The 27597-nt window shown below is 37.1% G+C and overlaps 1 protein-coding gene across 7 annotated transcripts in view; it reads right to left on the bottom strand.

Annotated features, from left to right (window-relative positions):
- Positions 1-27597, bottom strand: part of AMN1 (antagonist of mitotic exit network 1 homolog) — a 65727-nt gene that overhangs the window by 14715 nt on the left and 23415 nt on the right. For 6 of the 7 annotated variants that reach the window (XM_027129291.1, XM_027129297.1, XM_027129293.1 and 3 more), the window contains 5 exons: positions 12406-12538; positions 8733-8877; positions 6339-6556; positions 5592-5648; positions 383-494 (listed from right to left, as the gene is read on the bottom strand). In XM_027129291.1, coding sequence (XP_026985092.1) covers positions 383-494; positions 5592-5648; positions 6339-6556; positions 8733-8877; positions 12406-12538 — 665 coding nt within the window. Of the gene's footprint in view, positions 1-382; positions 495-5591; positions 5649-6338; positions 6557-8732; positions 8878-12405; positions 12539-13033; positions 13037-27597 lie in introns of all 7 variants that reach the window. The other variant, XM_027129298.1, reaches the window with a different exon arrangement.

Genomic DNA, 27597 nt, shown 5'->3' with positions numbered 1-27597 from the left:
AAAAAAAAAGCAGGTCATTTAGCATATTTGAAAGATGTAATATTATAAACTTGACTTCATAAAGCATAATGTTTAATATCATGACCACTACCACTACCACCATCATCCTCCTCAAGGCAGTTAACATTTACTGAGCATTTGCCATCACCACCATCACCATCATCATCATGACTTAACATTTACTGAGCCCTCACTATGTGCTAGGCACCATATGAAGTGTTGTCAGATAATCATCATGACCAAGTTTATGAGGCAGATACTGTCATTATACCCACTTAATGTGAGGAAACTGAATAATGGAATGGGTTAAGTAATTTACTCAAGGTCACACAGTTATTAAAAGGTGAAACCAAGATTTGAACCCAAGCAGCCTCATACTAACCTGTTACCAGGGGGCATCCATGGAAGAGTAATATACATATCTGAGGACAGCAAGTAAGGACAGCTTCTACAGCCTCATCAGTCAGATTCACACAATATCCCATATGAATCTCCTATTTAAAAATAAAGAAAGTATAATCAAAAGAAAAAATAGGACAATAATAACAGTGTGAAAAGGCTTGGGAAATACTGTACTCTGATAACAAAAAACCCAAATATCAACTTGCAAGAAAAACTCTATAGAAAGGACCAGTGAAATTCTGTAGTAATTTGGAAGGTATAGTACCTTTAAGAGTTAAATGCCCAACCACTTTATAAGGCAATTTGGCAGTATCTATTAAAACTGACAGTAAGTATGCCCCAGAACCCAGCAATTCCAACTGCAGATGTCCACTATATAGAGAGAAACTCTTGTACATGTGCGTAAGGAAACAACTTATAAATATGCCAATTGCAATATTATCTGTAATAGTAAAGAAGTGGAGACTGGGTAAATAAATGGTGGTTCATTAATATATTGTAATAAGATAAAACAGCTACAATGAAAAATATCTATTTGTATTAATAGATATAAATCTTAAACATAATGTTAGTTCAGACACTTTAGAAAACACTATGGTAGCATCTTATAAAGCTAAACATGTACTCAACTATATGACCCAGCAATTTCATTCTAGGTATTTACCCCCTCAAAATGAAACCATATGTCTACACAAAGACTTGTATGCAAATGTCCATAGCAGTATTTATAATCATCCAAAATTGGAACAACCTGGATGTCCATCAAATGGTGAATGTATGAACAAACTGTGTCATATTCCAGACTATGGAATACTACTCAGAAAAAAAAAGGAATGAAATATTAACACGTGCAACAACATGGGTGAATCTCAAAAACATTATGCCAAGTGAAAGAAGTAAAAGAAAAAAGTAAAAAACCAAAAGACAATTTACTGCATGATTCCATTCATATAAAAGTATAGAAAAGGCAAAACTATACTGACAAAATCAGTGGTTGCTTGGGAGAGGGCCACAGCAGGGCACTGACTGCAAAGGGATGGGAGATAACCTCTTAGGGTGATGGAAATATTCTATACTTAACTGTGGTCGTGGTTACAAGGCTGTATAACAATTACCAAAATTCATCACACTGTACACTTAAAATAGGTGAGTTTTATTGTATGTAAATTAAACCTCAATAAAGCTTGAAAAAATTTTAAAACATAATTTTGAATAAAAAAGCAAATTGTAAAACAACACACACACTATGAAACTATTATGTACTATTTAAAAACATATAAAACAATACAATATCTTATTTATTGGATATATATACACATACACACACATATGCATAGAGAGAGAGATGAAGCATCCAACTATGGAAGGAAAGATGCACAGAAGAGTGGTTACCTCTGAAGGAAGAAAGGGGGAATAAATAAGGGGAGGGAGCTTTAGATGTAACATATAATAATTTTTTAAAAAAGAACTGGAACAAATGCAGAAAATGTTAAAATTCAAGGGGTTGGTCCACAGGTCTGTTATATTACTTTCTATACTTTTTCATATATTTGAAACATTATCTATCTTTTGTTTAATGTTCTAATTCAGAACCCTTTTGCATTGCTGGTGAGAATGTAAAAGGATACAGTTGCTATGGAAACAGTATGGCAGTTTCTCAAACAATTATACATAGAATTAGCATATGATCTAGCTATTTCACTTCTAGGGATATATCCAAAAGAATTGAAAGCAGGGACCCAAACAGATATCTGTACACCTATGTTCATAGCAGCAGTATTCACAATGGCCAAAAGGTGGAAACATATCAATGGATGAATGGGTTAAAAAAAAAAATGTGATTATAATGGGCAAACTCATAAAGACAGAAGATAGAACAGAGGTTGCCAGAGGCTGGGGGAGAAGATAATGGGGAGTTATTGTTTAAAGGGTAGAGTTTCAATTTGGGATGATGAAAAAGTTCTGGAGATAGTTAATGGTGATGGCTGCACAATGATGTGAATGTACTTAATTCTACTGAACTGTACACTAAAAATGGTTAAAACAGCAATTTTTATGTATATTTGCCCACATTAAAAAAATTTAACAATTCTGGAAATAAGATTCATGTGGTAATTGATATGTATACTTATGGTAATATCAGCTTTTCAGGAGAAAAGAAATACTATGTTGGTGTACATATTATAATTAATCATATCTTAGAAATAAAGGAAACTTGAATATATTGAAAACTCATAAAAATTGAGGCAGAAAGCATTGTATATTATACATTGGCAAAGGCATCCTATGATATGAATTGGCAAAGGCTACAGACAATGAAATACAACTGAGAACAAGAGATGGAAGGAACAGTGTTCAAGTCAGGTTTCATTTAAAATATATTAAGGCATTAAAAAAAAGAAAATATTCAACTCTGGCAAATTGGGGTCCTAGCAAAAACTGTGAATTCACAACATAACCTTTATGGGAAACAATTCAGCAATCTGAATTTGGGACCATTAAAAAAAGGATTCATACCTATTGATCCACTTGTTTCATTATGGAGAGTTCATTATAGCAATGGAAGAAAAAAGTGGTATGTCCCAACATATGAATATTTCCAGTAGCTAAAAGCTGTAAATAATCTGAATTACCAACATTAGAAAAATGATTAAAGGAAAGTGATACATAACATGGACAGATTTTGTTCTCTGATATGCCAGTGCCTAGAACACAGCAGATACTCAATAAATAGTTGTTTAATAAATGAATAATTTTATACAGCAAATTAAACTTTTAATCATGAAGACTACAGAAAACTATAAAATGACTGTAATATGAAGTTAAGAATATGATAACATTTATTAGGTGCTACCATATGTCTGGAACTGCAGTCAAACCTGGGGATAAAATGACAACAAAGTGATGAACAAAATGGTCCATGCTCACTGAGAACTCAGATCAACAGAGATTTCAGAGGCAATCCTGACATTCAACAAACGCTGTAGCATACGTTTGTACTAAATGTCAATCTTTAGGAGAGGTCCTTAGACTTTTAATCAAATTTATTTTCAAATTATAAACTATTTAGCAACATTGGTAATTTAATTTTCCAGAATTGAACAAATTAAAAGCAACAGATTAAAACAAGGTATCTAATAAATAGCAGGCATACATGTTACCCAAAAGAGAAGAATCAGTTAAAAAGATGAAGACATCTGTATTTCAGTTTCAGTCAGAAATTGTGGTCAGAAAGATGCTATGAGCCAAAGGTTAAAATATATTCCTTTAAGGAAGGAATTAAGTTCTAACAAATTTCAGAAAGATTTCCATTAAAATGTTTTGGCACTTAACAGAAATAAGCTTTGGAAAACTGAAAAAGTGAAAAATTCAATGACACTACAATGACCAACACATTGGTTACTGGATTTTTTCCTAAGTCTGCTTAGGTTGGTGCTCCTAATTTTATAAAGCTGAAGTAAATATGTAGGTATATTTCCTACCACTGCATAACAACTAATTTCCTGGTGGTTTTATTAGGAAGTGATAAACTAGGTTAACTGTTTGAGAACTTTGTTAAAAATGATGGTGACTAACACACCACTATAAAGCAACTATACTCCAATAAAGATGTTAAAAAAAAAATGATGGTGATTATAGGATAATGTAAAAATTGAATAACCTGATGAATATAAGGCAGTAGCATGGAGGCTAGAATGTAGTAAGTGCTCAACAAATGTTAGTATTTAAACAGTAAAAATTATGGCAGTTATTGTCCCTACAGTTAGAATGCAATTTGGAATTTGGAACTTCATATTTTAAAGAAAGGAATTTCTTAATTAAAAGATTTGTAAAAATATATATGCTATTTTATACACACACATACACATACATACATAAATACAAGCAGAATGCAAATATATAAATATCACCAAAAAAACTATTTGAGCATTAAATCAAGCAGAAATATTTTGGCAAAAACATGGCACCACCATTCTATTATAATAGTGATTACTAACTTTTATAGTTCATTTATAGCCAGCTTACTTCCAAAAAGGATTTGCTGTGATTTATTGTTGAAAAGCACAGCTATATTAATTATGAGTAAAAACAAAATAAAACATTGTAAACTGAAAAAGGAAAAAAACAAAATCTTGGGACAAAAGTCTTCTTCATATTTAGAAATAGGTTACAGGTATCACATCAGTCATTGGATACAAAGGCTGAACACTAATTTAAGATCTTTTTAAACAGCTGCACAATGTGGCTTCTGGAGAGGAAAAACCTTTTCTCTATCCTCTTATGTTTGTCTTTGGAAGCCTTCGAATTAAACTGACAGTAAGATTAGCAAGAGAAAAGATGAAGTTTATTCACAAGATCACAAAGAAAGTGGCTCAAAGAAATGGCTAGAATTTAGAGTTTATATACCATCTTAATAGGGGAAGGGGAGGAGGAGAAAGGACACTCAGAAAAACAAGTGACTTTTTAGGGAAGACAAAATGACCTTTAGGAGAATAGATGGGACTTAACGATAATCTTATGACAATGTTTATTTAATGCAATTTGTCATCTGACTTCCCCATGTATGGGAAGCCTACCTTAAAGGGGGTTTGAGGCAGTTGAATTCTTTTGGAATGGTCTGCTTTTAGGCAGATGGGGGAAGGTGGGGTTTAAGACAAAGTCTCTTTTTTTTTTTTAACCCTTGTTGTTTCTCAGACATCTTCAGATCAAAATAATTTTTATGCCACAGTGGTATAGTCTGTATCCCTTCATGGATTCAGAAAAAGATGATGGCAAGAGAAAAAATATGATGTCAAGAAAAAAACACTGGCAAGAGAATAAGTAGTCCTGGTAAAAATATCAGCCAGACATGAAAATTCTAAAGAATGTCATTTTACATTGATAAATTTTCAGTATTTTCATCCATAATAAGACTATCTTTAAATGTATTAGAAGCTAAAATTTCTGGAGAATAAGAACTTTTATTGGAAGTAAAATGGGATTTACTATAAAGTATACTTTATCTCCTAACTTTAATCAGTTTTTCTTCACTCTGGGAATAAAGAGGTGGAGGCAAAAAAAAAAAAAAAAAGTCCATTTTAATATCTAATTGAGAATAAGGCACTGGTTGTCTTCTAGGTTTAAAAAAGAATTTCTGAGGATAATGTGAATTCAGATAATCATCATCTTTACAGATATTTTAAAATTACCTCTAATTTCTTGGCACAAGGTCCACTAACAAGCGCAACCACACCACTGTCAGATACCTGAGCAAAGGAAAAGAGGAACATAGCACGTAAATGGAGATGATGGAAGCAAACGTTTATAAAAATGATTAATTATTTAGATATAGTTTTATTTCCTCCCGTTTGGCAAAGGTGTCTTAGCCACACATACCTTCCACCCTTACTGAAAATAACTGGGGGGGGGGGGTGCCAAATTATACTGTAATTATTTAACTATCAAAGCATGAAGCCAACAATTTTAGTGGACTTCCCTGGTGGTGCGGTGGTTAAGAATCCGCCTGCCAATGCAGGGGACACGGGTTCGAGCCCTGGTCCAGGAAGATCCCACATGTTGTGGAGCAACTAAGCCCGTGCGCCACAACTACTGAGCCTGCACTCTAGAGCCCGCGAGCCACAACTACTGAAGCCCACACACCACAACTAGTGAAGCCCGCACACCTTAGAGCCCATGCTCCACAACAAGAGAAGCCACCGCAATGAGAAGCCCGTGCACTGCAACGAAGAGTAGCCCCCACTCTCTGCAACTAGAGAAAGCCCGCTCGCAGCAACGAAGACCCAACATAACCAGAAATAAATAAATACATAAATAAACAAATAAATAAAAAAATTTTTAGCAAACAACAAAAAGAATTAATTATGTTCTGATGAGTTATGGAAATACTCTGGGCAAATACATACAGTCTCTACCTTTCAAGTCTGTATTTCATTTACCTGAGTAGCTGAAAAATCAACACACTGCAAAAATGGGCAGTTTTCTCCTAATGCCTGCAAGGACACATCAGTAATACCTAAGCAGCCACCTAAATCAATGATCTTTAGCAGCCGGCAATTGAGTGCAAGAGCAAGGACTCCTTCATCAGTGAGATTGCAGCATCTTTTCAAACAAGCTTCGTGCAGGTAAGAACAAGATGAAGCCACAGCTTTTATTCCTGAGGGAAAACATAATTCTGTATCAATGAGCTATATATGTTTATATATGAGAAATATAACTGATTTTCATTTCATCAATCACCAGTACTGATACATCCAATTGCACGTTAGCCTTTTTCAAAGTATGCATGTGGGGATATACTTTATTTCCAGTGATGTTGTCATTATTTAAAACTCTTTTGGAATGTTTCAAGAATTCTCTACATAATCTGTGGTATATTCTTCAGAATATCTGCAATTAATGACAAGACTTTTTTGTTTATGATTAGACTTGCTTTTAGGAAATAGCCAAAAGTCATTCAGAACCAAAATAGGTAATTAAATAGTAGATGATTCTCCTTTTTGTTAAAAGTTTTAAATAAAGTTAATTTTCTCGTGGACTCTGAAAAGAAATCAAAAGTTAAATGGCCCAAATGTCTTAAGTAATAGTTTTCATGCTTATCCTTAGGAATCATACCTGTATCTCTGTGTTCTCTCTTCCCTCTTTGATTCTGCCCTTTGCTACCAACATGCACCTTCTTTGTTAGCCTGGACCAATCTTACATTTTATCAACGGTCAAGAAAACAGAAGCCCTTAAGTCCAATTCAACTGATGTAAAAGCACTTTGGTGACAGGTACGTGATAATGTGCCACATAAATAGAAACGTACTTCAGGAATCCTGGGCCCTTTAGTCATGGACAAACATTATAGCACTGTTAAAAGACACTTTCATGGGCAAAATACACAAAAGGGAAGATGGTAAATTCGTGTGTAGGTCATTTTTATTGTCTTCCATATCTTAAGAAAGAACTCTTATTTTATTCATTAGTGTCCAGCATGAAAGTTCTTTTTAGTGAATCAATATTTGTGTAAACATTTTAAAACTTATGCTTCTTTGCAGTATTATGAATATCCTAACTTGCTAACCAAGCTGATTGTAAAATAGAGCCAACTACCCACAAGATTTTTCAGAAACCTAGGTAGCCAAATAACTCTTTCTTTCTTATACTGAAGAAAAAGATAAAAATCCTCTATTGAAAAAAAATGGTAAAAATCCATTAATTCATGTAACAGTCACACTGAAAAATGCAGTTTGTCTGGCTATAAAAAACTGTAACTGGAGAGGCCCGCATACCGCAAAAAAACAAAAAAAAAAACTGTAACTGGACAAGGCCGGTACCAAGTTCAGCTGCTTGCTGCTCGAAAGGCCAATACTCCAGAGACAAGTATTGGTGGAAAAGGAAAAGTTTGCTGTATTCAGGAGGCCAGCAACCTGGGAAGCTAGTGGACTACTGTCCTAAGACCATCTCCAAGTTGCCGGATGGGAGACAAAGGTTTTATAGGCAGTGTGAGGGAGGGAGCTGCAGGGTACATGAGCAGTTTGTACACAATTTTCAGATTGGCTGGCATCAAGGTGAAGTTTCAAGCAACACCAATCTTCTGGTTTCAACCAGTCTGGGGTCTACGTGCTGATGGTCAGCAGTTTTCATCTCGTGGGGGTACGCTTCCTGTAAAAACAACTTAGGAGTGTGTGTTAGACCTTTATATCTTTCAGGGAACTGGGAGCTTGGTGATTTTGCTATTTGACTGGCTTATAGTATAAATTGTTGCCATCTTCCAGGCCAATGTCTTTGAAGTTGGTATCTGGAATTAAGCAAGCGGGATTAGTTCTTTCCCAGTCAATCAGTCATTGTCTAACATAGTTTTATGGCAGCAGAAGTGGAAAATATATGATTAGTTTTGTGCTGTTCAAAATGGGGCAGCTTATGCTCTGGCTACAAAACTATGCAGTGAACAGGCTGATAGGAGAGTGCCTAGTAAATTTAATCTGATGATGATTTAACTTTCTGTTGTACTATTACAAGAAAGCCTTAACAAAGTATGAACTGGTCATTTCTTGTTTCACTATACTAGGTAAAATATTTAAAATATAGAGGTATCTATCCATGTTTATTTTAAACATGTTTAAACTTCAAGGTAGTGACTTAGTGTATTTCCCAACTTCCAGTGCTGATTATAAGCAAGAATTCTAATTTGGATTCTTTAGCTTAGTTTGAATATTTTATTGATAAATATAGTTCCTATTTCTTTGACATACTTATACTCTCTTTTAACATATTTTCCCCTTCTCTGCTCCAAACTTATGCCAGATGGTGAACAGTACTCAACCAATTCATTGTGTTAATAAACATACCTTTTGAAGTTATGGAAATTCTGTTTTCTTTTGAGGAATTTAAAATTAATTTCTTCAATTTTCTGCAGTTACATAGGTGCAGGAGAGCAGTATCTGAAATATCACAGCTTCGTAGATCTAGAGTTTGGACTTCAGGATGTAAAATCTATAATAAATACATGTTTTTGAGAAATTAATATTTCCTATAAATATAAATGTTTATTCCATATTCAGTGTTTTGATGGTCATAAAAAAACAGCAGGTGGAAAATACAGCAAAGAATACAGAAACATATCTGTGTGAAGACAGATACATAGAGCAGGAAAAAACCAACCTACTTCCAACTGGAGGTGCAGCTTCTAGTGTCCCCAAAGTCTTACTGGGACACAGAGCACTGTTGAGACAGCTGGTACAGAGTAAGGACCCACTAGACCTGCAAGCAGAACCAAGGTGGTGGGGGGAGCTTATCCTCTTCCAGTGGTTCCTATTATTAGAGATTCTAACTCTGTGTCTCTTTGCTCAGCAAGTACGAGTCTTTAGGCACTTATATACCAAATGCTTATCTAGAATATTTACCTCCTTCATTTTTATTTTTGGGAGCTAGTACAAACAAACCCAGTATTACTGAATGTTTACTTGAGGGCAACAAATAGCAGATCAATTTCAAAGCATTCTGAGCTCTTTTTCTGGGGGTATTTTCCTTCTCTTTTGCTTTATTTTTATGAAAATAGAAATGGCTTACACTTTTCTGAACATGAAAGTAATGTACTGTTATTATAAAACATTCAGACAGCACAGAAAAATTATAGAAATGATACAAATAACTATTTCTATTTATTGAGCACTTACCGGGAAGGGTACTAAGTGTTACATAAAATATGTCATTTAATATTCTCTCTTTCTCTCTCTCTTACATACACATACACACACACACACACATACACACACACACACCACCCTAAGAGATTGGTCATAGCTATTTTATAAAAGAGAAAATTGAGTCACCCAGAGCTTAAGTAGCAACACAAAGTACACAGCTAAAAAAGGAGCAGAGAGAGCTAGGACTGGAAGCCAGGTCTTCCTAATTCCAAAGGCCATGCGTTTAACTAGTTATAGCTAAAATTACCCATAATGTCAACACCCAGTGACAAACATAATATTAGTTTTGATGCTTTTTGAGTTTTTAAAAAAATATTTGAAGAAAAATGGGATCAGATCACATATATTTATAAATGGGCACTTTTAATAAAAATAATAATTGTGGTTGCATACTATTTCATTTTATGCATGCACTGTAACTTATTAAATGCATCCTACACTGGCAAACACTTAAGCTGAACATTCAGACTGATTTTAAGAGGCAATATAGTTCAGTGTATAAGAGCATGTACCCTGGAGGCAGGCTGCCTGAGTTCCAACCCTGTAATTGTGATCAAGCTCTGCTTTCTTTTTGTGCCTCACTATCCTCATTAAGAGGAGGATGATATTTGTGAGAAATAAAGGTGCCTTGCTTATAATATATGCTATATATAACTGTTAGCTATTTTATTATTACGAAAATGTTATGGTGAGCATTCTTGTGTGCTTTTTAAATTATTATTTTCTTGAGATTAACACCAGTAAATGGTAATTATGTGAGGTGATGGCGATGTTAACTAACCTACCGTGGTAACCATTTCATAATATATAAGTGTATCAAGTCATCACGTGTGTTGTACACCTTAAACTTACACAAGGTTATATGTCACTTATATCTCAATAAAACTGGAAAAAAATAACAGAAGTGAAATTTTTGAGTCAATGGTAAGCAAATTTTTAGGACTTTTGATAGAATGCCAAACTGTCCTCCTAAAAGGTTTTTTTAAATCAATTTACACTCTCACAGCAGGGGATAAAAGTGATTGCTCCCCACACTATTGCCAGCACCAGGTATTACTATTTTTTAAGTCTCTGCTAAACTGAAAGACAAACTGTGACTTTGATTACTAATAAGGTTAAATATCCTCTTACGTATTATTGCTGATTTATATTTTTTCCTTGGAGTATTTCCTGATTCTTTTGTTTTATTATTTGTTTGTTTTGATTTTTCTTAGTGGTTTGCAGGCATGATTTACATTGGCAAGATTAAAAAAATAGAATTTCATACATACTGCAAATATTTTTCCTAGTTTGTTACTTTATTTTTTTCTTCTTGCCATAAAGAAGTTTATATTTTTATGTATTTAAATCTATCAATCTTTTTCTTCTTGTTTTCTAACTTGGTGTCATGTTTAAAAAGGCCTTCTCCACCCAGAGACTACAAAAAGATTTAGGAAATTTTTCAAAAACAGCCATCCCCAGATGTGTGCAACTTTAAAAAAAACGTTAGATCTGGTCTTTTAAATAATTTCATAAGCAGGACTTTCATAAGGATGGGGATTAGACGGAAACACCAAGGAAAATAACGCTTTTGATTTTTCTATCTCATTTACCCCCTTAGCCCTTTTTTATTCAGGTAAAATTAGGTTTAAATGAATGTTCAGGATTGTCATAAAACAAAAATTTAAGTCACTGAAATACAGGTTAAAGGGATGTGGGGAAGTGAAGAAAACCACGTTTTCTGTAGCGTCAATGTTTCATCTGTGAGCCACACATACATTATATACATCCACAGAACCATCAACAATAAGAGCTGGATTCTACCTCCAAAGAGCAAAGCAGACTACAACACTAAAATGTCTATGTTCAAATGCAAGCTAACAGGAAGAAAATAAAGCATTAAAGGCACATCAAGTTAATGTAGAGGAAACACTATGGCACACTGAAGCACAATTCCAATGTGAAGTCACCATTGTAGACATATGGGGAGTGCTACCATCAGAGCTTGCTTCCTTTTGATCACAGGCTTTAGGCAGAGTATGTAGTAAAGTCAGCAATAAGTAGTTCCAGTCTCTGTAGGCAGTGAGTGATGATAGCTGCAAACCCATTTTACAGTTAAGACAACTGTGGTTCAATGTCAGAAAGAGCAGCAAGGCTAGAATTTTAATTCAAGTTGGAGGCCTTTACTACACTTATTCCCTTACAGAATAGTTAATTTTAGCTTAGTTAGTGAAGGGGAGTAAGTATAAATTAGCTGGAGTGAGGTACCCAAGAAGAATGAGAAGAGTTTAGAAGAGTGATTTTTAACTGACTGCTAACCATGAATGGACAAAGTCAATAGGCTACGATCATTTTTTAAATGGAATAAGACATACTAGAATAAAATAGAAAATATCCAAGTGTACTGTACAGAGTACTGTTACACAGAGGTGTGGCTTGTGCGCTAGCGTCACAATGTAACATATATATTTCTTACTGTGGGTCTTTTTTTTTGCCATTTGTTTATTCACCCTGCATTTTAATTTTTTTCCAGCTTTATTAAGGTGAACTCAATCAAAGAGTTTAAACTTCTTGAAAATATGGAGTTCATGGATGCTGGTACCATGAAGACAAGAGAAACACCTGAAAGAATAGTGGGAGAAGATTTTTTAGAAACTATTACACATGGACATTCTGGTTATCTGGAGAAAAAAAGAACCCCAACACTTTATTATATTTTAAAATTATTACTAATCCTACTATAAATCACTGTTCCATAAATGTGAAACCACAGCTAAACAGTAAAATATAATAGCCTGCTTTACAGGCTATACATGCTCTTTGTATATGCTCTTACCTCACTTATATTCGAATCTGTTATCTGCCCCTGCACGCTCATTATTTTGATCAGTCTATCTTTTATGTTGGGTGGCAAAGGCTTAATGTCTGTGATATATCTAGAAATATTCTTCATGAAGCACCAAAGGCATCTGAAATACAAATACAATATAGTAAATTACACTGTACAGGTACTGATTCCTAATATTTGTTTGTTTTTTTTAAAATAGATCTTTATTGGAGAATAATTGCTTCACAATACTGTGTTAGTTTCTGTTGTACACCAAAGTGAATCAGCTATATGCATACACATGTCCCCACATCCCCTCCCTCTTGAGCCTCCCTCCCATCCTCCCTATCCCACCCCTCTAGGTCATCGCAAAGCACCGAGATGATCTCCCTGTGCTATGCAGCTGCTTCCCACTAGCTGTTTTACATTTGGTAGTGTATATATGTTGATGCTACTCTCACTTCATCCCAGCTTCCCCCTTCCATCCTGTGTCCTCAAGTCCACTCTCTATGTCTACATCTTTATTCCTGCCCTGCAACTAGGTTCATCAGTACCATTTTTTTTTTTAGATTCCATGTATATGCGTTAGCATATGGTATCTGTTTTTCTCTTTCTCACTTATTTCACTCTGTATGACAGACTCTAGGTCCATCCACCTCACTACAAATAACTCAATTTCGTTCCTTTTTATGACTGAGTAATATTCCATTGTGTATATGTGCCACATCTTCTTTGTGATAATTCATCTGTTGATGGGCATTTGGGGTGATTCCATGTCCTGGCTATTGTAAATAGTTTTGCAATGAACATTGTGGTACATGTCTCTTATTGAATTATAGTTTTCTCAGGGTATATGCCCAATAGTGGGATTGCTGGGTTATATGGTAGTTCTATTTTTATTTTTTTAAGGAACCTCCAAATGCTATTTGTTAGTGCTTAGTCCTTTCATAAACAGGGTGTACATTTTTTTTTTTTTTTCGGTATGCAGGCCTCTCACTGTTGTGGCCTCTCCCGTTGCAGAGCACAGGCTCCAGACACACAGGCTCAGCAGCCACAGCTCACGGGCCCAGCTGCTCCGCGGCATGTGGGATCTTCCCGGACCGGGGCACAAACCCGTGTCCCCTGCATCGGCAGGCAGACTCTCAACCACTGCGCCACCAGGGAAGCCCCAGGGTGTACATTTTATATGAATATTTACAACTTAAGCTTGGTAAGATGCAAAAGCCTAGTCTGTGCTCAGTTATGGGCAAGTTTCTTTTCCTCTACAACTTTTTCTCAGCATACCTCATTTACTAAAATGCATCCTGATAACAAGATATTTTTCTTAAGTCAGTCTCTCCAATTCCTAAGACACAGTTTCCACCAAGTTTTTAGTCACATATTTCTAAGTAAACATTAAATTAGGGCCTACAAATTGACAAATTTTATTTGTTAATGCAACAATCTTGCTTTCACTATTTTTCTTAAAAATTATGCAGGTATTAGAATCACTCAAGAAAGAACTGTAACCACAAAGATTCCACAAATAGTGCAAATCACAGAGATAATAAACTTAGTGCCAGTACTGCATACGCACAGTTATCAAAGCAGGCAACAACCGAGACCTACATGACCAACATACCTCAAATGTGGCCTGAGATTCCAACTATCTGAGACACTCGTATGTTAGACAAATAATACAAACCTTATTTTTATTTATTTACTTTTTGCGGTACGCAGGCCTCTCACTGTTGTGGCCTCTCCCGTTGTGGAGCACAGGCTCCAGATGCGCAGGCTCAGCGGCCACGGCTCACGGGCCCAGCTGCTCTGCGGCATGTGGGATCTTCCCAGACCGGGGCACAAACCCGTGATCCCCGCATCGGCAGGCGGACTCTCAACCACTGCGCCACCAGGGAAGTCCAATACAAACCTTATTTAATTTCTGCCTACAAATACTCCCTCATATATACACTTTTACATTCATGAATAAATATGATCATACACTTGAATTTTTTTAGTGCAATCTTTATTTTTTCTTCTTTTGGTTGCCTCTGCCTTTCCCTCTCCTTTCCTTCCCCCTTCCATTATTTAGTTCCTCACCCTATTCCGTGTATGTTCCCTCTTATTTTTTCTCTGTGCTTGTACACACACACGTTTACTCACACATGTATGTATGTACTCAAACATACATTTAAAGGGTTAGGTTGGGGGTGGGGAGAGATCACTGTTTCCTAGAATGGCATCACTGTATACTCACTTTTCTACACCCTCTTTCATTCAATAATACCTTAGGAAATTCTTTAAAGCATCAAGTGTGGTTTTAAGTTTCCTTTAACGCCGATATAATATTTCACAGTGTGGATGACTTTAGTCATCCCCTATTGATGAGAATTCCACTGTTTCAAGGATATGTTAACATACGGTGTCAGATTGTTTTCTTCATATTTCCATCAGCAGTGTTGGAGGGTTCCCTTTCCTCTACATCCCTAAGCAGTAGGTATTACTGTTCATTTTATTTATTTTTCCATTATGTCCATTTCCCAGTCTCATCCCCCACCACTCCAGGAAACCATTCTAATGTCTAATATGTATCCTTTTGTTGTATGTACCGTCAACATGATTGTTATATGGATGTATTTCTAATTTATGTATGTGGTATTTGTCATAGATTTGCTTAGTCTTTCACTCAGCACTGTTTTTGTTTTGTTTTTTTTTTTGTTATTTATTTATTATTATTTTTGGCTGTGTTGGGTCTTCATTGCTGTGCGTGGGCTTTCTCTAGTTGCAGCGAGTGGGGGCTACTCTTCGTTGTGGTGCATGCATTTCTCATTGTGGTGGTTTCTCTTGTTGCAGAGCACGGGCTTTAGGTGCATGGGCTTCAGTAGTTGTGGCTCACGGGCTTAGTTGCTCCGCAGCATGTGGGATCTTCCCGGACCAGGGCTCGAACCCATGCCCCCTGCACTGGCAGGTGGATTCTTATCCACTGCCCCACCAGGGAAATCCCTTAGCACTATTTTTAAGATCTACTTACTCTTAAATGTTGGAAGATCTCATGGGTGAAAAGTGGTATCTCATTACTTTAATTTGTGTTTCTTTAATTACTAGTAAATTTAATATCTTTTCATAAACATGCTGGCTATCTAGATTTTCTTTTCTCAGGATTGCCTATTCATATCCTTTGTCTATTTTGCTGTTTTTTACTTAAATTTGTAAGAGTTATTTTGTGGCCAAATACATGACTGATTTTGTATATGCTCTATAAATATTCAGAGAATGTATACTCTCTGAGAAATGTAATGTTCTCTTTCTGTGTATTATATATGTGTGTCTAAATATCTCTCTCTGTGTATGTATACACAAATATGTGTATATGATTATTTATTGATTAGTACACAAATATATTGTGTATATGATTATTTATTGATGAGTATCATTTAATTCTTCTATGTTCTTATTTTTTCTACTAAATCTGTAGAATTCTTAGTTTGCAATACTTGTATTTTGAAATCAACTTTTCTTTTATTTCTACAAGTTTTTGCTAGTTTATGTACATCACCATTTTATAATGAAAATTTTCAAAAATACAGAAAAATAAAATAGAATGATATAAATCATGTACCCAAAACCAAGAATTTAAAAATTTATTTTATCATTTTGTGTCAGGTATCTTTCATAAGATATAAAACACTTCAGATAAAATTAAAACCTCCTTTGTCTGCCTATTCAGGTTTACTTTCTTTATCTCCCTTTGCAGAAACAACTACTACCATGAAGTTGTTCTTTTTTTAAAAATTTTTATTGGAGTATAACTGATTTAGAATGTTGTGTTAGTTTCAGGTGTACAGCAAAGTGAATCAGTTATACATATACATATATCCATTCTTTTTTAGATTATTTTCCCACATAGGCCATTAGAGTATTGAGTAGAGTTCCCTGTGCTATATAGTAGGTCCTTATTAGTTATCTGTTTTATATACAGTCGTGTGTATATGTCAATCCAAACCTCCCATTTATCTCTCCCCCTCTCCCTATTCCCTGGTAACCATAAGTTTGTTTTCTATGACTGTAACTCTATTTTTCTCTTGTAGATAAGTTCATTTGTACCCTATTTTTAGATTCCACATATAAGTGATACATTTGTCTTCCTCTGTCTGACTTACTTCATTTAGTATGACAGTCTCTAGGTCCATCCACGTTGCTGCAAATGGCATTATTTCATTCTTTTTTATGGCTGAGTAATATTCCATTATATATATGTACCACACTTCTTTATCCATTCCTCTGTCGATGGACATTCAGGTTGTTGCCATGTCCTGGCTATTGTAAATAGTGCTGCAATGAACATTGGGGTGTATGTATCTTTTTGAATTATGGTTTTCTCTGGATATATGCCCAGGCGTGGAATTGCTGGGCCCTATGGTAGTTCTATTTTTAGTTTTATAAGGAACATCCATACTGCTCTCCATAGAGGTTGTACCAATTTACATGGCCACCAACAGTGTAGGAGGGTTCCCTTTTCTCCACACCATCTCCAGCATTTACTGTTTGTAGTTTGTTTTTTTTAAATTTATTTTTGGCTGCATCAGGTCTTAGTTGCAGTGTGCAAGATCTTCATTGAGGCATGCAGGATCTTTCGTTGCAGTGCGCAGTCTTCTCTCTAGTTGTGGCATGCGGGTTTTCTCTTCTCTAGTTGTGGCACACTGGCTCCAGGGCATGTTGGTTCTGTAGCTGTGGTGCACGGGTTCCAGAGCACATGGGCTCTGCAGTTTGTGGCACGTGGGCTCTCTAGTTGAGGCGTGCAAGCTTAGTAGTTGTGGTGTGTGGCCTTAGATGCCCCGCGGCATGTGGGACTTTAGTTCCCTGACCAGTGATTGAACCCGCATACTCTGCATTGTAAGGCAGATTCTTTACCACGGGACCACCAGGGAAGTCCCTGTTTGTAGATTTTTTGATGATGGCCTTTCTGACTGGTATGCGGTGATACCTATTGTAGTTTTGATTTGCATTTCTCTAATAATTAGTGATGTTGAACATTTTTTCATGTGCTTTTTGGCCACCTGTATGTCTTCTTTGGAGAAATGTCTATGTAGATCTTCTGCCAATTTTTTGATTGGGTTGGTTTTTTTGACATTGAGCTGCATGAGCTGTTTGTATATTTTGGAGATTAATCCCTTGTCGGTTGCTTTGTTTGCAAATATTTTCTCCCATTCTGAGGGTTGTCTTTTCATTTTGTTTATGGTTTCCTTTGCTGTGAAAAAGGTTTTAAGTTTAATTAGGTCCCAATCATTTATTTTTGTTTTTATTTTCATTACTCTAGGAGGTGGATCGAAAAAGATCTTGTTGTGATTTATGTCAACGAGTGTCCTGCCTATGTTTTCCTCTAAGAGTTTTATAGTATCCGGCCTTATGTTTAGGTCTTTAATCCATTTCAAAACATTATATTAACAATATAATTAATTATTAATAATATAATTATGATATTAATACTAATAATATTAATAAGATTAAATCCATTATATAACATTTCAGATAAAATTAAAGCCTCTGTCAACCTATTCAGGTTGATTCTCTTTATCTCCCTTTGCAGAAACAACTACTACCATGAAGTTTTAAAAATAGTTTCTGTCCATGATTTTATTATACTTCTAATACTAAAGTATATATGCATAAAGAGCATATAGTATTCTTTCTGTACTTATAAAATATCGTGTATTAAGTTTCCTACCATGACTAAATTTGACAATTGTCCTTGTAATTGTGATAGTTTTCCTTTTTATAAGACTATGGTGTTGGTTGCAAATTCATGATCATTTTATCTTCTCGTGGAACATTCCTTTTACCCTCAAGTAATGTCTCTATCTATATTAATGTTTTTCACTTCAGTAAAACCATTCAGTCTGGTTTTACTATTGCTCCACCATCTTTCTTTGGCTTCTTTTGCTAACATCTTTGCAAGATTCATCTGCATTGTTGTAGATAGCTATAGTTTGTTCATGCCCATTTTCACTGCTGCATAATATTCCACTGTACAATTTATTTTTCTATTTGACTGTTGATGTACAGTGCGGTGGTTTATAATTTTTTACTATTAGGAATATTAATATGAATATTTTGGGACATGTCTCTTGGTACACATGTGCCTATGTTTCAATCAAGTTTATACCTGCGAGTGGAACTGCTGACTCATAAGGTATGCATATGTTTAGCTTAATGCCCAACAGTTTTCCAAAGTGTTTGTACTGATTCAAAATCCTACCATCAGTCAATGAAAGTTTCTGGAATCCATATCCTTGTCAACACTTGGCATTGTCAGTCTCTTTAATTTTTGCCAGTATAGTGAGGGTATAGTAACAATGCATTGTGGCTTTAAATTTCAATCCCAGATTATTAATTTGAGCACATTTTCATTCCTTTATTGTATTGATACATTTGGATAGTCTCTTGGAGTTTCTGTTCAAGTATCATGTCCAGTTTTCTTTTGGGTTGACTGTTTTACTTAGTGGTACGTAGGAGTTCCTCTTATATTACAGACATGAGCCTTCTGTTGATTATGTATGTTGCAATTATAGACTCCCATTCTGTGGTTTGCCTTTTCATTCTCTTAATCATGTTTTATGTTGTAAAGAAGTACATTTGATGAGGTCCAATATGTGTTTTCTTTATAGCAAGTATTTTTTTGTGTCCTGTTTATGAACTCTTTCACTGGTCTACATTCATGAAAATAGTCTCCTATGCTTATTTCTAGAAAAAATTCATTCATTGTTTTACCTTTCACTTTTTGACTTAAAAACCCTCTTGTAATTGATTTTTTTCAATTGTCAAGAACTGTGCAGAGTCTGAGAGTTTACCCTACTTACTTGTTTATGAGTTAGCTTTATTACCATTTCATGAATGCTAGCAGAAGACATGAGATCCCTGGGTCAGAGAAAAAGGACTTTATTACTAATGACAAGAGCAGTAGCCAGAGCTTCATGTTTCTGCTGGTTCCCCATGCCCTCCAAGTCCTGCAAATATAATGTAGGTAGGTCAAGATAGATGTTTGCCCATGCAGTGGGTTGTATTACAAGAGAAGAACACTGAGCTTGGGGGAATTCACCATTTTTATATCAAACTGAAGCAAGACTGCTCTTTTTGGAAGGAGAAAATACTTCATCCCTCAAGTCTGTCTGCTACAAACACAACCTTGAGAAATGTCCTAGGTAATCAAGGTCCCGCATTCTTGGTATACCCAGCAAAAATGTGCAGGTCCACAGCACTGCCTCTCCCAACAATCTACCCCAACATGTTCTTGGCTGAATTCAAATATTCATGTAAGTATGCCACTCTGTCAGCCATTTTAATTAATTTGACCAACAGAGGCTAAAACCAAATCCGTTCAATTTGTCACTTAAAGCATTTAATTAAAGCTATTATCAATAGTACTCCAAGTAGCAGGATAAGGCCAACCTTCAGTAATGATGACCTCAAAAGTGCCTGCAGGCAGCCATAAAAAGAAACGAAACTGAGTTATCTGTAGTGAGGTGGATGGACTCTGTCTGCCATACAGAGTGAAGTAAGTCAGAAAGAGAAAAACAAATACCATATGCTAACACATATATATGGAATTAAAAAAAAATGGTTCTGAAGAACCTAGGGGCAAGACAGGAATAAAGACGCAGATATAGAGAATGGACTCGAGGACACAGGGAGGGGGAAGGGTAAGCTGGGACGAAGTGAGACAGTGACATGGACGTATATATACTACCAAATGTAAAATAGCTAGTGGGAAGCAGTCACTTGGCACAGGGAGATCAGCTCGGTGCTTTTGACCACCTAGAGGGGTGGGATAGGGAGAGTGGGAAGGAGACGCAAGAGGGAGGAGATATGGGGATATATGTATATGTATAGCTGATTCACTTTGTTATAAAGCACCACTGTAAAGCAATTATACTCCAATAAAGAAGTTAAAAAAAAAAACCTTAAAAAAAAAAAAAGTGCCTGCAGGGTCCCAGACTCAGCTAACTGTGAAAAAGTATGGAATGGGGTGGGGGTGGGGGGAACTAGTAGGTCTTATTTTAAGACAGGATGTGGTCAAAATCCAATCTATCATCCATTATGAAACATGCAAAGGAATTTAGGTGGTTATTTCAATGACTACCTTTTTCTTTCTTAGGGCTTTTAATTTTTAAAAAATCCGTCTGTTATTTTATCTATATCCTTCCCTTAAGGATAACTGCTCCTTTGTTTTTGAACATTTCCAATATCTTTGTTTTAAAATATTTTTCAAAATTCTATTGTCTGTAGTTCTTAAAGTGTCAATTCTCCTATTTTCTGTTGAGTCTCTTTCATGCGATTTTTTTCTTTAGATACTTTATAAATTTTGACTGTTAACGCTTCTTTGCACAAGTAGTTTTGCATGAGAGTCCTGTATTCTTTGCGTTGTGAAAGCAAACCTCGCAGAGAAGGTTTCAGTTTTCCTCTTCTTAAGGACCCTGTCTTTATCTTGTTGAACTGCAATAACAAAATACCATAGACCAGGTAGCTTAAAAACAAAAGAACTTTAATTTTTACAGTTCTGGATGCTGGAAGTCCAAGATCAAAGTGCCAGCATGGTTGGGTAAGGGCTCTCTTCCTCATTCACAGCTGGGACCTTCTTTATGTGTCGTCACATGGTGGAAGGGACTAGGGATTTCTCTGGAGATTCTTTTGTAAAGGCACTAATCCCATTCATAAGGCTCCACCCTCATGATTTAAACACCTCCCAAAGGCCCCAGCTACTACCAGCATACCTTTAGGGATAGGATTGCAACATAAGAATTTCAGAGGTACAAAAACATTCAGACCATAGCAGACCTCATAAATATTCACAAATTCCAAAGCATAGTTAACTGTTATGTATCCATCTTGAGGATATTAACAGTGAAAATTCAAACCATACACCTGCATATAATAAATGCACAAGATACTAGATTTTATTTATTTATTTATTTATTTATTTTTGCGGTACATGGGCCTCTCACTGTTGTGGCCTCTCCCGTTGCGGAGCACAGTCTCCGGATGCGCAGGCCCAGCCGCTCTGCAGCATGTGGGATCCTCCCGGACCGGGGCACGAACCCGTGTCCCCTGCATCGGCAGGCAGACTCTCAACTACTGCGCCACCAGGGAAGCCCAAGATACTAGTTTTTAAACAGGAATTCTATTTTTGGCTGGGACTTTATATCCTTGCCATTGATGTGGGCTGCTCTTGGAAGAGTGTGACCTCAAGCTAGGTGGCTCTGCAACAGAGGTAGATTCTGATGGAGCTGAGTAATGGAAGCTATCTGCCCACCCTCCTCCCACAGGAGGGCAGAAAGTCCTTCCCTGAAGGATGAGCTGGGTGGCACATCTCCATGGATTTCACTCCCGTTTTCCAAAACTATGCATTATTTAGGTTGTTTACACATTTTAAGTAATTCATACTGGATGGACTACAAGAAATAAGAAGGGTAACGAGTTTAGACTCTCTCAGCTCTCATTATCCTCAACTCTGTTATGATATTGAAATCAGATGCTCTACCATCAACAGAAAGTTATGTCATTTATTCTAAAAGTTAAAAGCTTAACTAAAAAAGATCATTTGGGGAGTAACTGCTTTATTAAGATATAACTGATATAATGTGGTTTTTAGTGAATCCACAGAGTTGTGCATCCATCATCATTATCTAATTCCAGAAGATTTTCAATACACTAAAAAGAAATCTTGTACCAATTGTGCCAATCCTCCCCACCTTCCACAGCCTAGGGAACTACCAGAAGCTCCACAGAAATCCCTAGCCCCTTCTACCATGTGAGGACACAACGAGACAGGGTGCTATTTTCTGTATCTCTAGATTAGCCTATCTGCACATTTCATATAAATGGAATCATAAAATATGTGGTATTTTATTACTGGCTTCCTTCACTTAGCATAGCATTTTCAAGTTCATCTACGTTGTAACATGTATCAGCACTTCATTCCTTTTTACGGTCTTTTGTTTATCCATGCATCAGCTTATGGGTATTTGGGTTGTCTCTACTTTTGGGCTATTATGGATAATGCTGCTATAAACATTTGTGTATGAGTTTTTGGATGGACATATGTTTTCATTTCTTTTGGGGACATATCTAAGAGCTCAGTTGCTGGGTCACATAAAACTGTTGGATCATATGGCAACTCTATGTGTAAACATTTGAGGAACTACTGAACTATTTTCCAAAGTGGCTACACCATTTTATGTTCCTACCAGCAGTGTAAGAGGGTTCCAATTTCTCAACATCCTTTTCAATATTTGATTTTTTTCTTTAATCTTTATTTTTAAATTAATTAATTAATTATTTTTTGCTGCACCAGGTCTTAGTTGCGGCACGTAGGATCTTCATCATGGGATGCAGGCTCTTAGTTGTGGCATGTGGACTCTTAGTGGCGGCATGCACATAGGATCTAGTTCCCTGACCAGGGACTGAACCCGGGCCCCCTACATTGGGAGCGTGGAGTCTTGACCACTGGACTGCCAGGGAAGTCCCTAATCTGTCTTTTTTTAATATAGCCATCCCAGTGGCTATGAAGTAATAGCTCATTGTGGGTTTTTTTAAATGGTTTTATTTATTTTTTTTTTTTGCGGCACGCAGGCCTCTCGCTGTTGTGGCCTCTGCCGTTGTGGAGTACAGGCTCCAGACGCGCAGGCTCAGTGGCCATGGCTCATGGGCCCAGCCGCTCCGCGGCATGTGGGATCCTCCCGGACCAGGGCACGATCCTGCGGCCCCTGCATCGGCAGGTGGACTCTCAACCACTGCGCCACCAGGGAAGCCCCTCATTGTGGTTTTGATTTGCATTTCACTGCTGGCTGATGATGTTGAGCATCTGTGCATGTGCTTGTCAGCCATCTGTATATCTCCTTTATAGAAACATCTGTTTAGATACTGCTCCCACTTTTAAGTTGGGTTTTGCTATTTATAGGATTCTTAGTTGAGGTTTTTCTTTCAGCACTTTAAATATGTCAATCCATTACCTTCTACCTCCATTGTTTCTGATAAGAAGTCCACTGTTAATCTAATTAGGCTTCCTTTATACATGAGTAATTTTTCTCTTGCTGCTTACAGGATTTTCTTCTGGTCTTTGGCCTCAGCAGTTTTACTATGATATTTGTGTTTAGATCTCTTTGTATTTATCCTACAAATTCATCGAGTTAATTTCAATTCAGAGTTTATTGGATGTGTAGATTAATATTTCTCATTAAATCTGGCTTTTAGCTATTATTTCTTCCAAGAATTTTTTTCCGCTCCTTTCTCTGCTTTTGTTCTGGTATTCCCATCACATGTATGTTGACATACTTATCCCATACTTCTCTGAGGTTCTGTTCCATTTTCTTCATCCTATTTTCTTTCCACTCTTCAGATTGCATACTATTATTTATCTTCAAGTTCATAATTCTTTCTTCTGCCAGTTCAAATCTACTACTGAGTCCCTCTAGTGATTTTTAAATTTCAGTTATTGTACTTTTTCAATTCCAGAATTTCCATTTGGTTCTTTTTTATACATAATTTCTATCTCTATATAAATATTCTCTATTATATCTACTGTATGAGACATTGTCATCATGCCTTTCTTTACTTCTTTTATTTTCCTTTCTTTGAAATTGAGGTGAAATTTGCATAATATAAAATTGATCATTTAAAGTGTACAATTCAGTGGCATTTTGTATATTCATGTTGTGTAACCACCACCTCTATACTTATAAAATATTTTCATTAGCCCAAAAGAAAACTTACACTTATTAAGGAGTCAATTTCCATTCCTCTTTTTCCCCAGTACCTGGCAACTATCAATATGCTTTCTTTCACTGTGGAATTTTCTGTTTCAGGTATTTCATATAAATTAATTCATATAAATGTGAACTTTTGTGTCTGGCTTCTTCCACTTAGCATAACGTTTCTGACGTTCATCCATGCTCATGTATCAGCACTTTATTCCTTTTTATGGCTGAATGATATTTCATTGTATGGATATACCTCATTTTGTTTATTGATTCATTGGTGATGGACATTTTGGTTGCTTCTACATTTTAGCTGTTGTGAACAGTGTTGCTATGAATTTGTGTACAAGTATTTGTTTGAGTACCCAGTTTCAATTCTGTCGGGTACATACCTAGGAGTGGAATTGCCGGGTAATATGGTAATTCTATGTTTAACTTTTTGAGGAACTGCCAAGCTGTTTCTCCCTTGACTTCTGTAAGTATGGTATCCTTTAGTTCTTTGAACACATTTATAGTAGTTTCTTTAAGTCTTTGCTAAGTCCAACATCTGCGTCCTCTCAAAGGCAGTTTCTGGGTAAATACAATAAAAGCTATTACCACTGTCTTAGACCAGGGGTCAGAAAACTATGGCTAATGGGCCAAATTTGGCCTGTTATATGCTTTTGTGTATAAAGCTTCCTTGGAACACAGCCATGTCTGTTGATTTATGTACTGTCTATGGCTGCTTTCACACACTATAATGGCAGAGCTGAGACTGTATGGCCTGCAAGTCTGAAAATATTCATTGTCTAGACTTACAGCAGTTTGCCAATATCTACCTTAGATAATGGTAATACTATTAAGATTAAAGCTTATATTCTTACTGACTCTTAGACTATTGCCAATTGCCTAGTCACCTGGTCTGCCATTTGCAAGACCATAGATTGGTAGATTAAAGATCAAGTCCTCTTTAGGACTGTGAATTGTAGAAACAAATTATAGCTGATATACATGGCAATGGCTCATTCCCTAATGGAATGGGCTGGGTTCATGCTGTTAATTAAGTATGCCCCACCCAGATCCCTGTCACTGCTACTGGGAATCCATCATCACACTGAACATGGCAACACATCCACCATCATGGCCGAGGAAAGTAAGGATTATCTGTGTCTGATGTTAAAGCTACCACTGCATGCCAGTCTTGTGCCTCCTTTCAAAAGTTTGCCTGTTGGGCTTCCCTGCTGGTGTGGTGGTTAAGAATCTGCCTGCCAATGCAGGGGACATGGGTTCAAGCCCTGGTCCAGGAAGATCCAACATGCTGCGGAGCAACTAAGCCGTGTGCCACAATTACTGAGCCCGCACTCTAGGGCCCATGAGCCACAACTACTGAACCCACACGCCACAACTACTGAAGCCCATAAGCCTAGAGCCCATGCTCCGCAACAAGAGAAGCCATCGCAATGAGAAGCCTCCGCACCTCAACGAAGAGTAGCCCCCACTTGCTGCAACTAGAGAAAGCCCGCGCACAGCAATGAAGACCCAACACAGTCAAAAATAAATAAATAAAATAAAATTTAAAAAAAGTTTGCCTGTTTGTTTTCTAATGAAATAGGCCACAATACATAGAGTGTTGTCCCCTCTCACTCCTGACAAGCTGACTATATTGAGCCTTTGACCACTTGCCTTGGGTCCTCCATTGATGCCTTACTGTTGTCGATATGTTTTCAGGTTATGGTGTCACTGTTCCAGTCTGATCAACCAACTCAAGCCACATTGGCCATAACATAAAATGTGTTATGTTTTTGGCCTTTCAGGTCATATTCAGTTGGACGGTATGATGTCTCTTATTGCAAAGGTTCACTCAACACTGGACCAATAGTCAAGGTATTCAATGGACATTTCATATCCCTTATTATCCTCAAGCTGCTGGTTCCAACAAGAGGTAAATGGATTTTTTAAAAAGTCAACTAAAGAGATTTCTGACTCTACCTCCTTCACTTTCTCCTGATCCACACATCTTAATTAAATGCAAGCATCCACTGAAAGAGTTCACATCCCCTTGGCCACCTTCTAGATAATGATCAGGATAAAAGGGGTGGAGGGTTTTCTTGACCAATTCTGAAATTTTAGAATTCTATTCTGACATTTCCTGAGCATGATGCATCTTTCTTTTCCCTAACAGTTACCCCAAGCCAGCCTGGTTGGTACAGCTGGGTGGCAGCCTGGCCAAAAAGGAGCTTATAGAATTCAAACTTAATCTTGGTTTAGTCACCCGTATTCTCCTTTTGGATTGAACTGGTTCTAGATCAGAGTCGGCAAACTATAACCCATGGGCCGAGCCTGGTCTGCTGCCTGCTTTTGTAAATAAAGTTTTACTGAATCACAGTCATGACTGTTTCTTTATTATGTATTGTCTATGGCTGCTTTTGCTCTACAAAGGCAGAGTTGAGTAATTGTGACAGAAGCCTACAAAACTGAAAATATTTCTCTTCAGCTCTTTACAGAAAAAGTTTGCCAACCTCTATCCTATGAAGATAATGACCATTTGGTTGAGTAAACTGCTCACCAAGTTCCCCTGCAGTAGCCCATGCCCATGAAGGTGGGAAATATGATGGATTCCTATAAATTTTGGAAAAATATCCTTGTCGGACTACCCTGGTGGTCCAGTGGTTAAGACTCCACACTCCCAATGCAGGGGGCCCGGGTTCAATCTCTGGTCAGGGAACTAAGATCTTGCATGTTGCACAGCGTGGCCCCCCAAAACATAAATTAGGGGGACCCTCAAGATGGCGGAGGAGTCAGACATGGAGATCACCTTCCTCCCCACAAATACATCAAAAATACACCTACATGTGGAACAACTCCTACAGAACACTTACTGAACGCTGGCAGAAGACCTCAGACTTCCCCCAAAACAAGAAAATACCCACATACCTGGGTAGGGCAAAAGAAAAAACAGAGATAAAAGAATAGGGACGCGGGCTTCCCTGGTGGCGCAGTAGTTGAGAGTCCGCCTGCTGATGCAGGGGACACGGGTTCATGCCCCGGTCCGGAAAGATCCCACATGCCGCGGAGCGGCTGGGCCTGTGAGCCATGGCCGCTGAGCCTGTGCATCCGGAGCCTGTGCTCCGCAACGGGAGAGGCCACAACAGTGAGATGCCCACATACCGCGAAAAAAAAAAAATAGAATAGGGATGGGACCTGCACCTCTGGGAGGGAGCTGTGAAGGAAGAAAAGTTTCCACATACCAGGAAGCCCCTTCACTGGCGGAGATGGGGTGTCGGGGGGTGGGAAGCTTCGGAGCCATGGAGGAGAGCGCAGCAACAGGGGTGCAGAGGGCAAAGTGGAGAGATTCCCGCACAGAGTATCAGTGCCAACCAGCACTCACCAGCCTGTGAGGCTTGTCTGCTCATCCGTCGGGGTGGGTGGGCACTGGGAGCTGAGGCTTGGGCTTCGCAGTTCAGATCCCAGGGAGAGGACTGGAGTTGGCTGC

Source organism: Aethalodelphis obliquidens, unplaced genomic scaffold (assembly GCF_003676395.1).
Source record: "Aethalodelphis obliquidens isolate GAN/ISIS:26980383/991018 unplaced genomic scaffold, ASM367639v1 scaffold36, whole genome shotgun sequence".
Lineage (NCBI taxonomy): Eukaryota > Metazoa > Chordata > Mammalia > Artiodactyla > Delphinidae > Aethalodelphis > Aethalodelphis obliquidens.
This window is presented reverse-complemented; position numbering and strand designations above follow the sequence as displayed.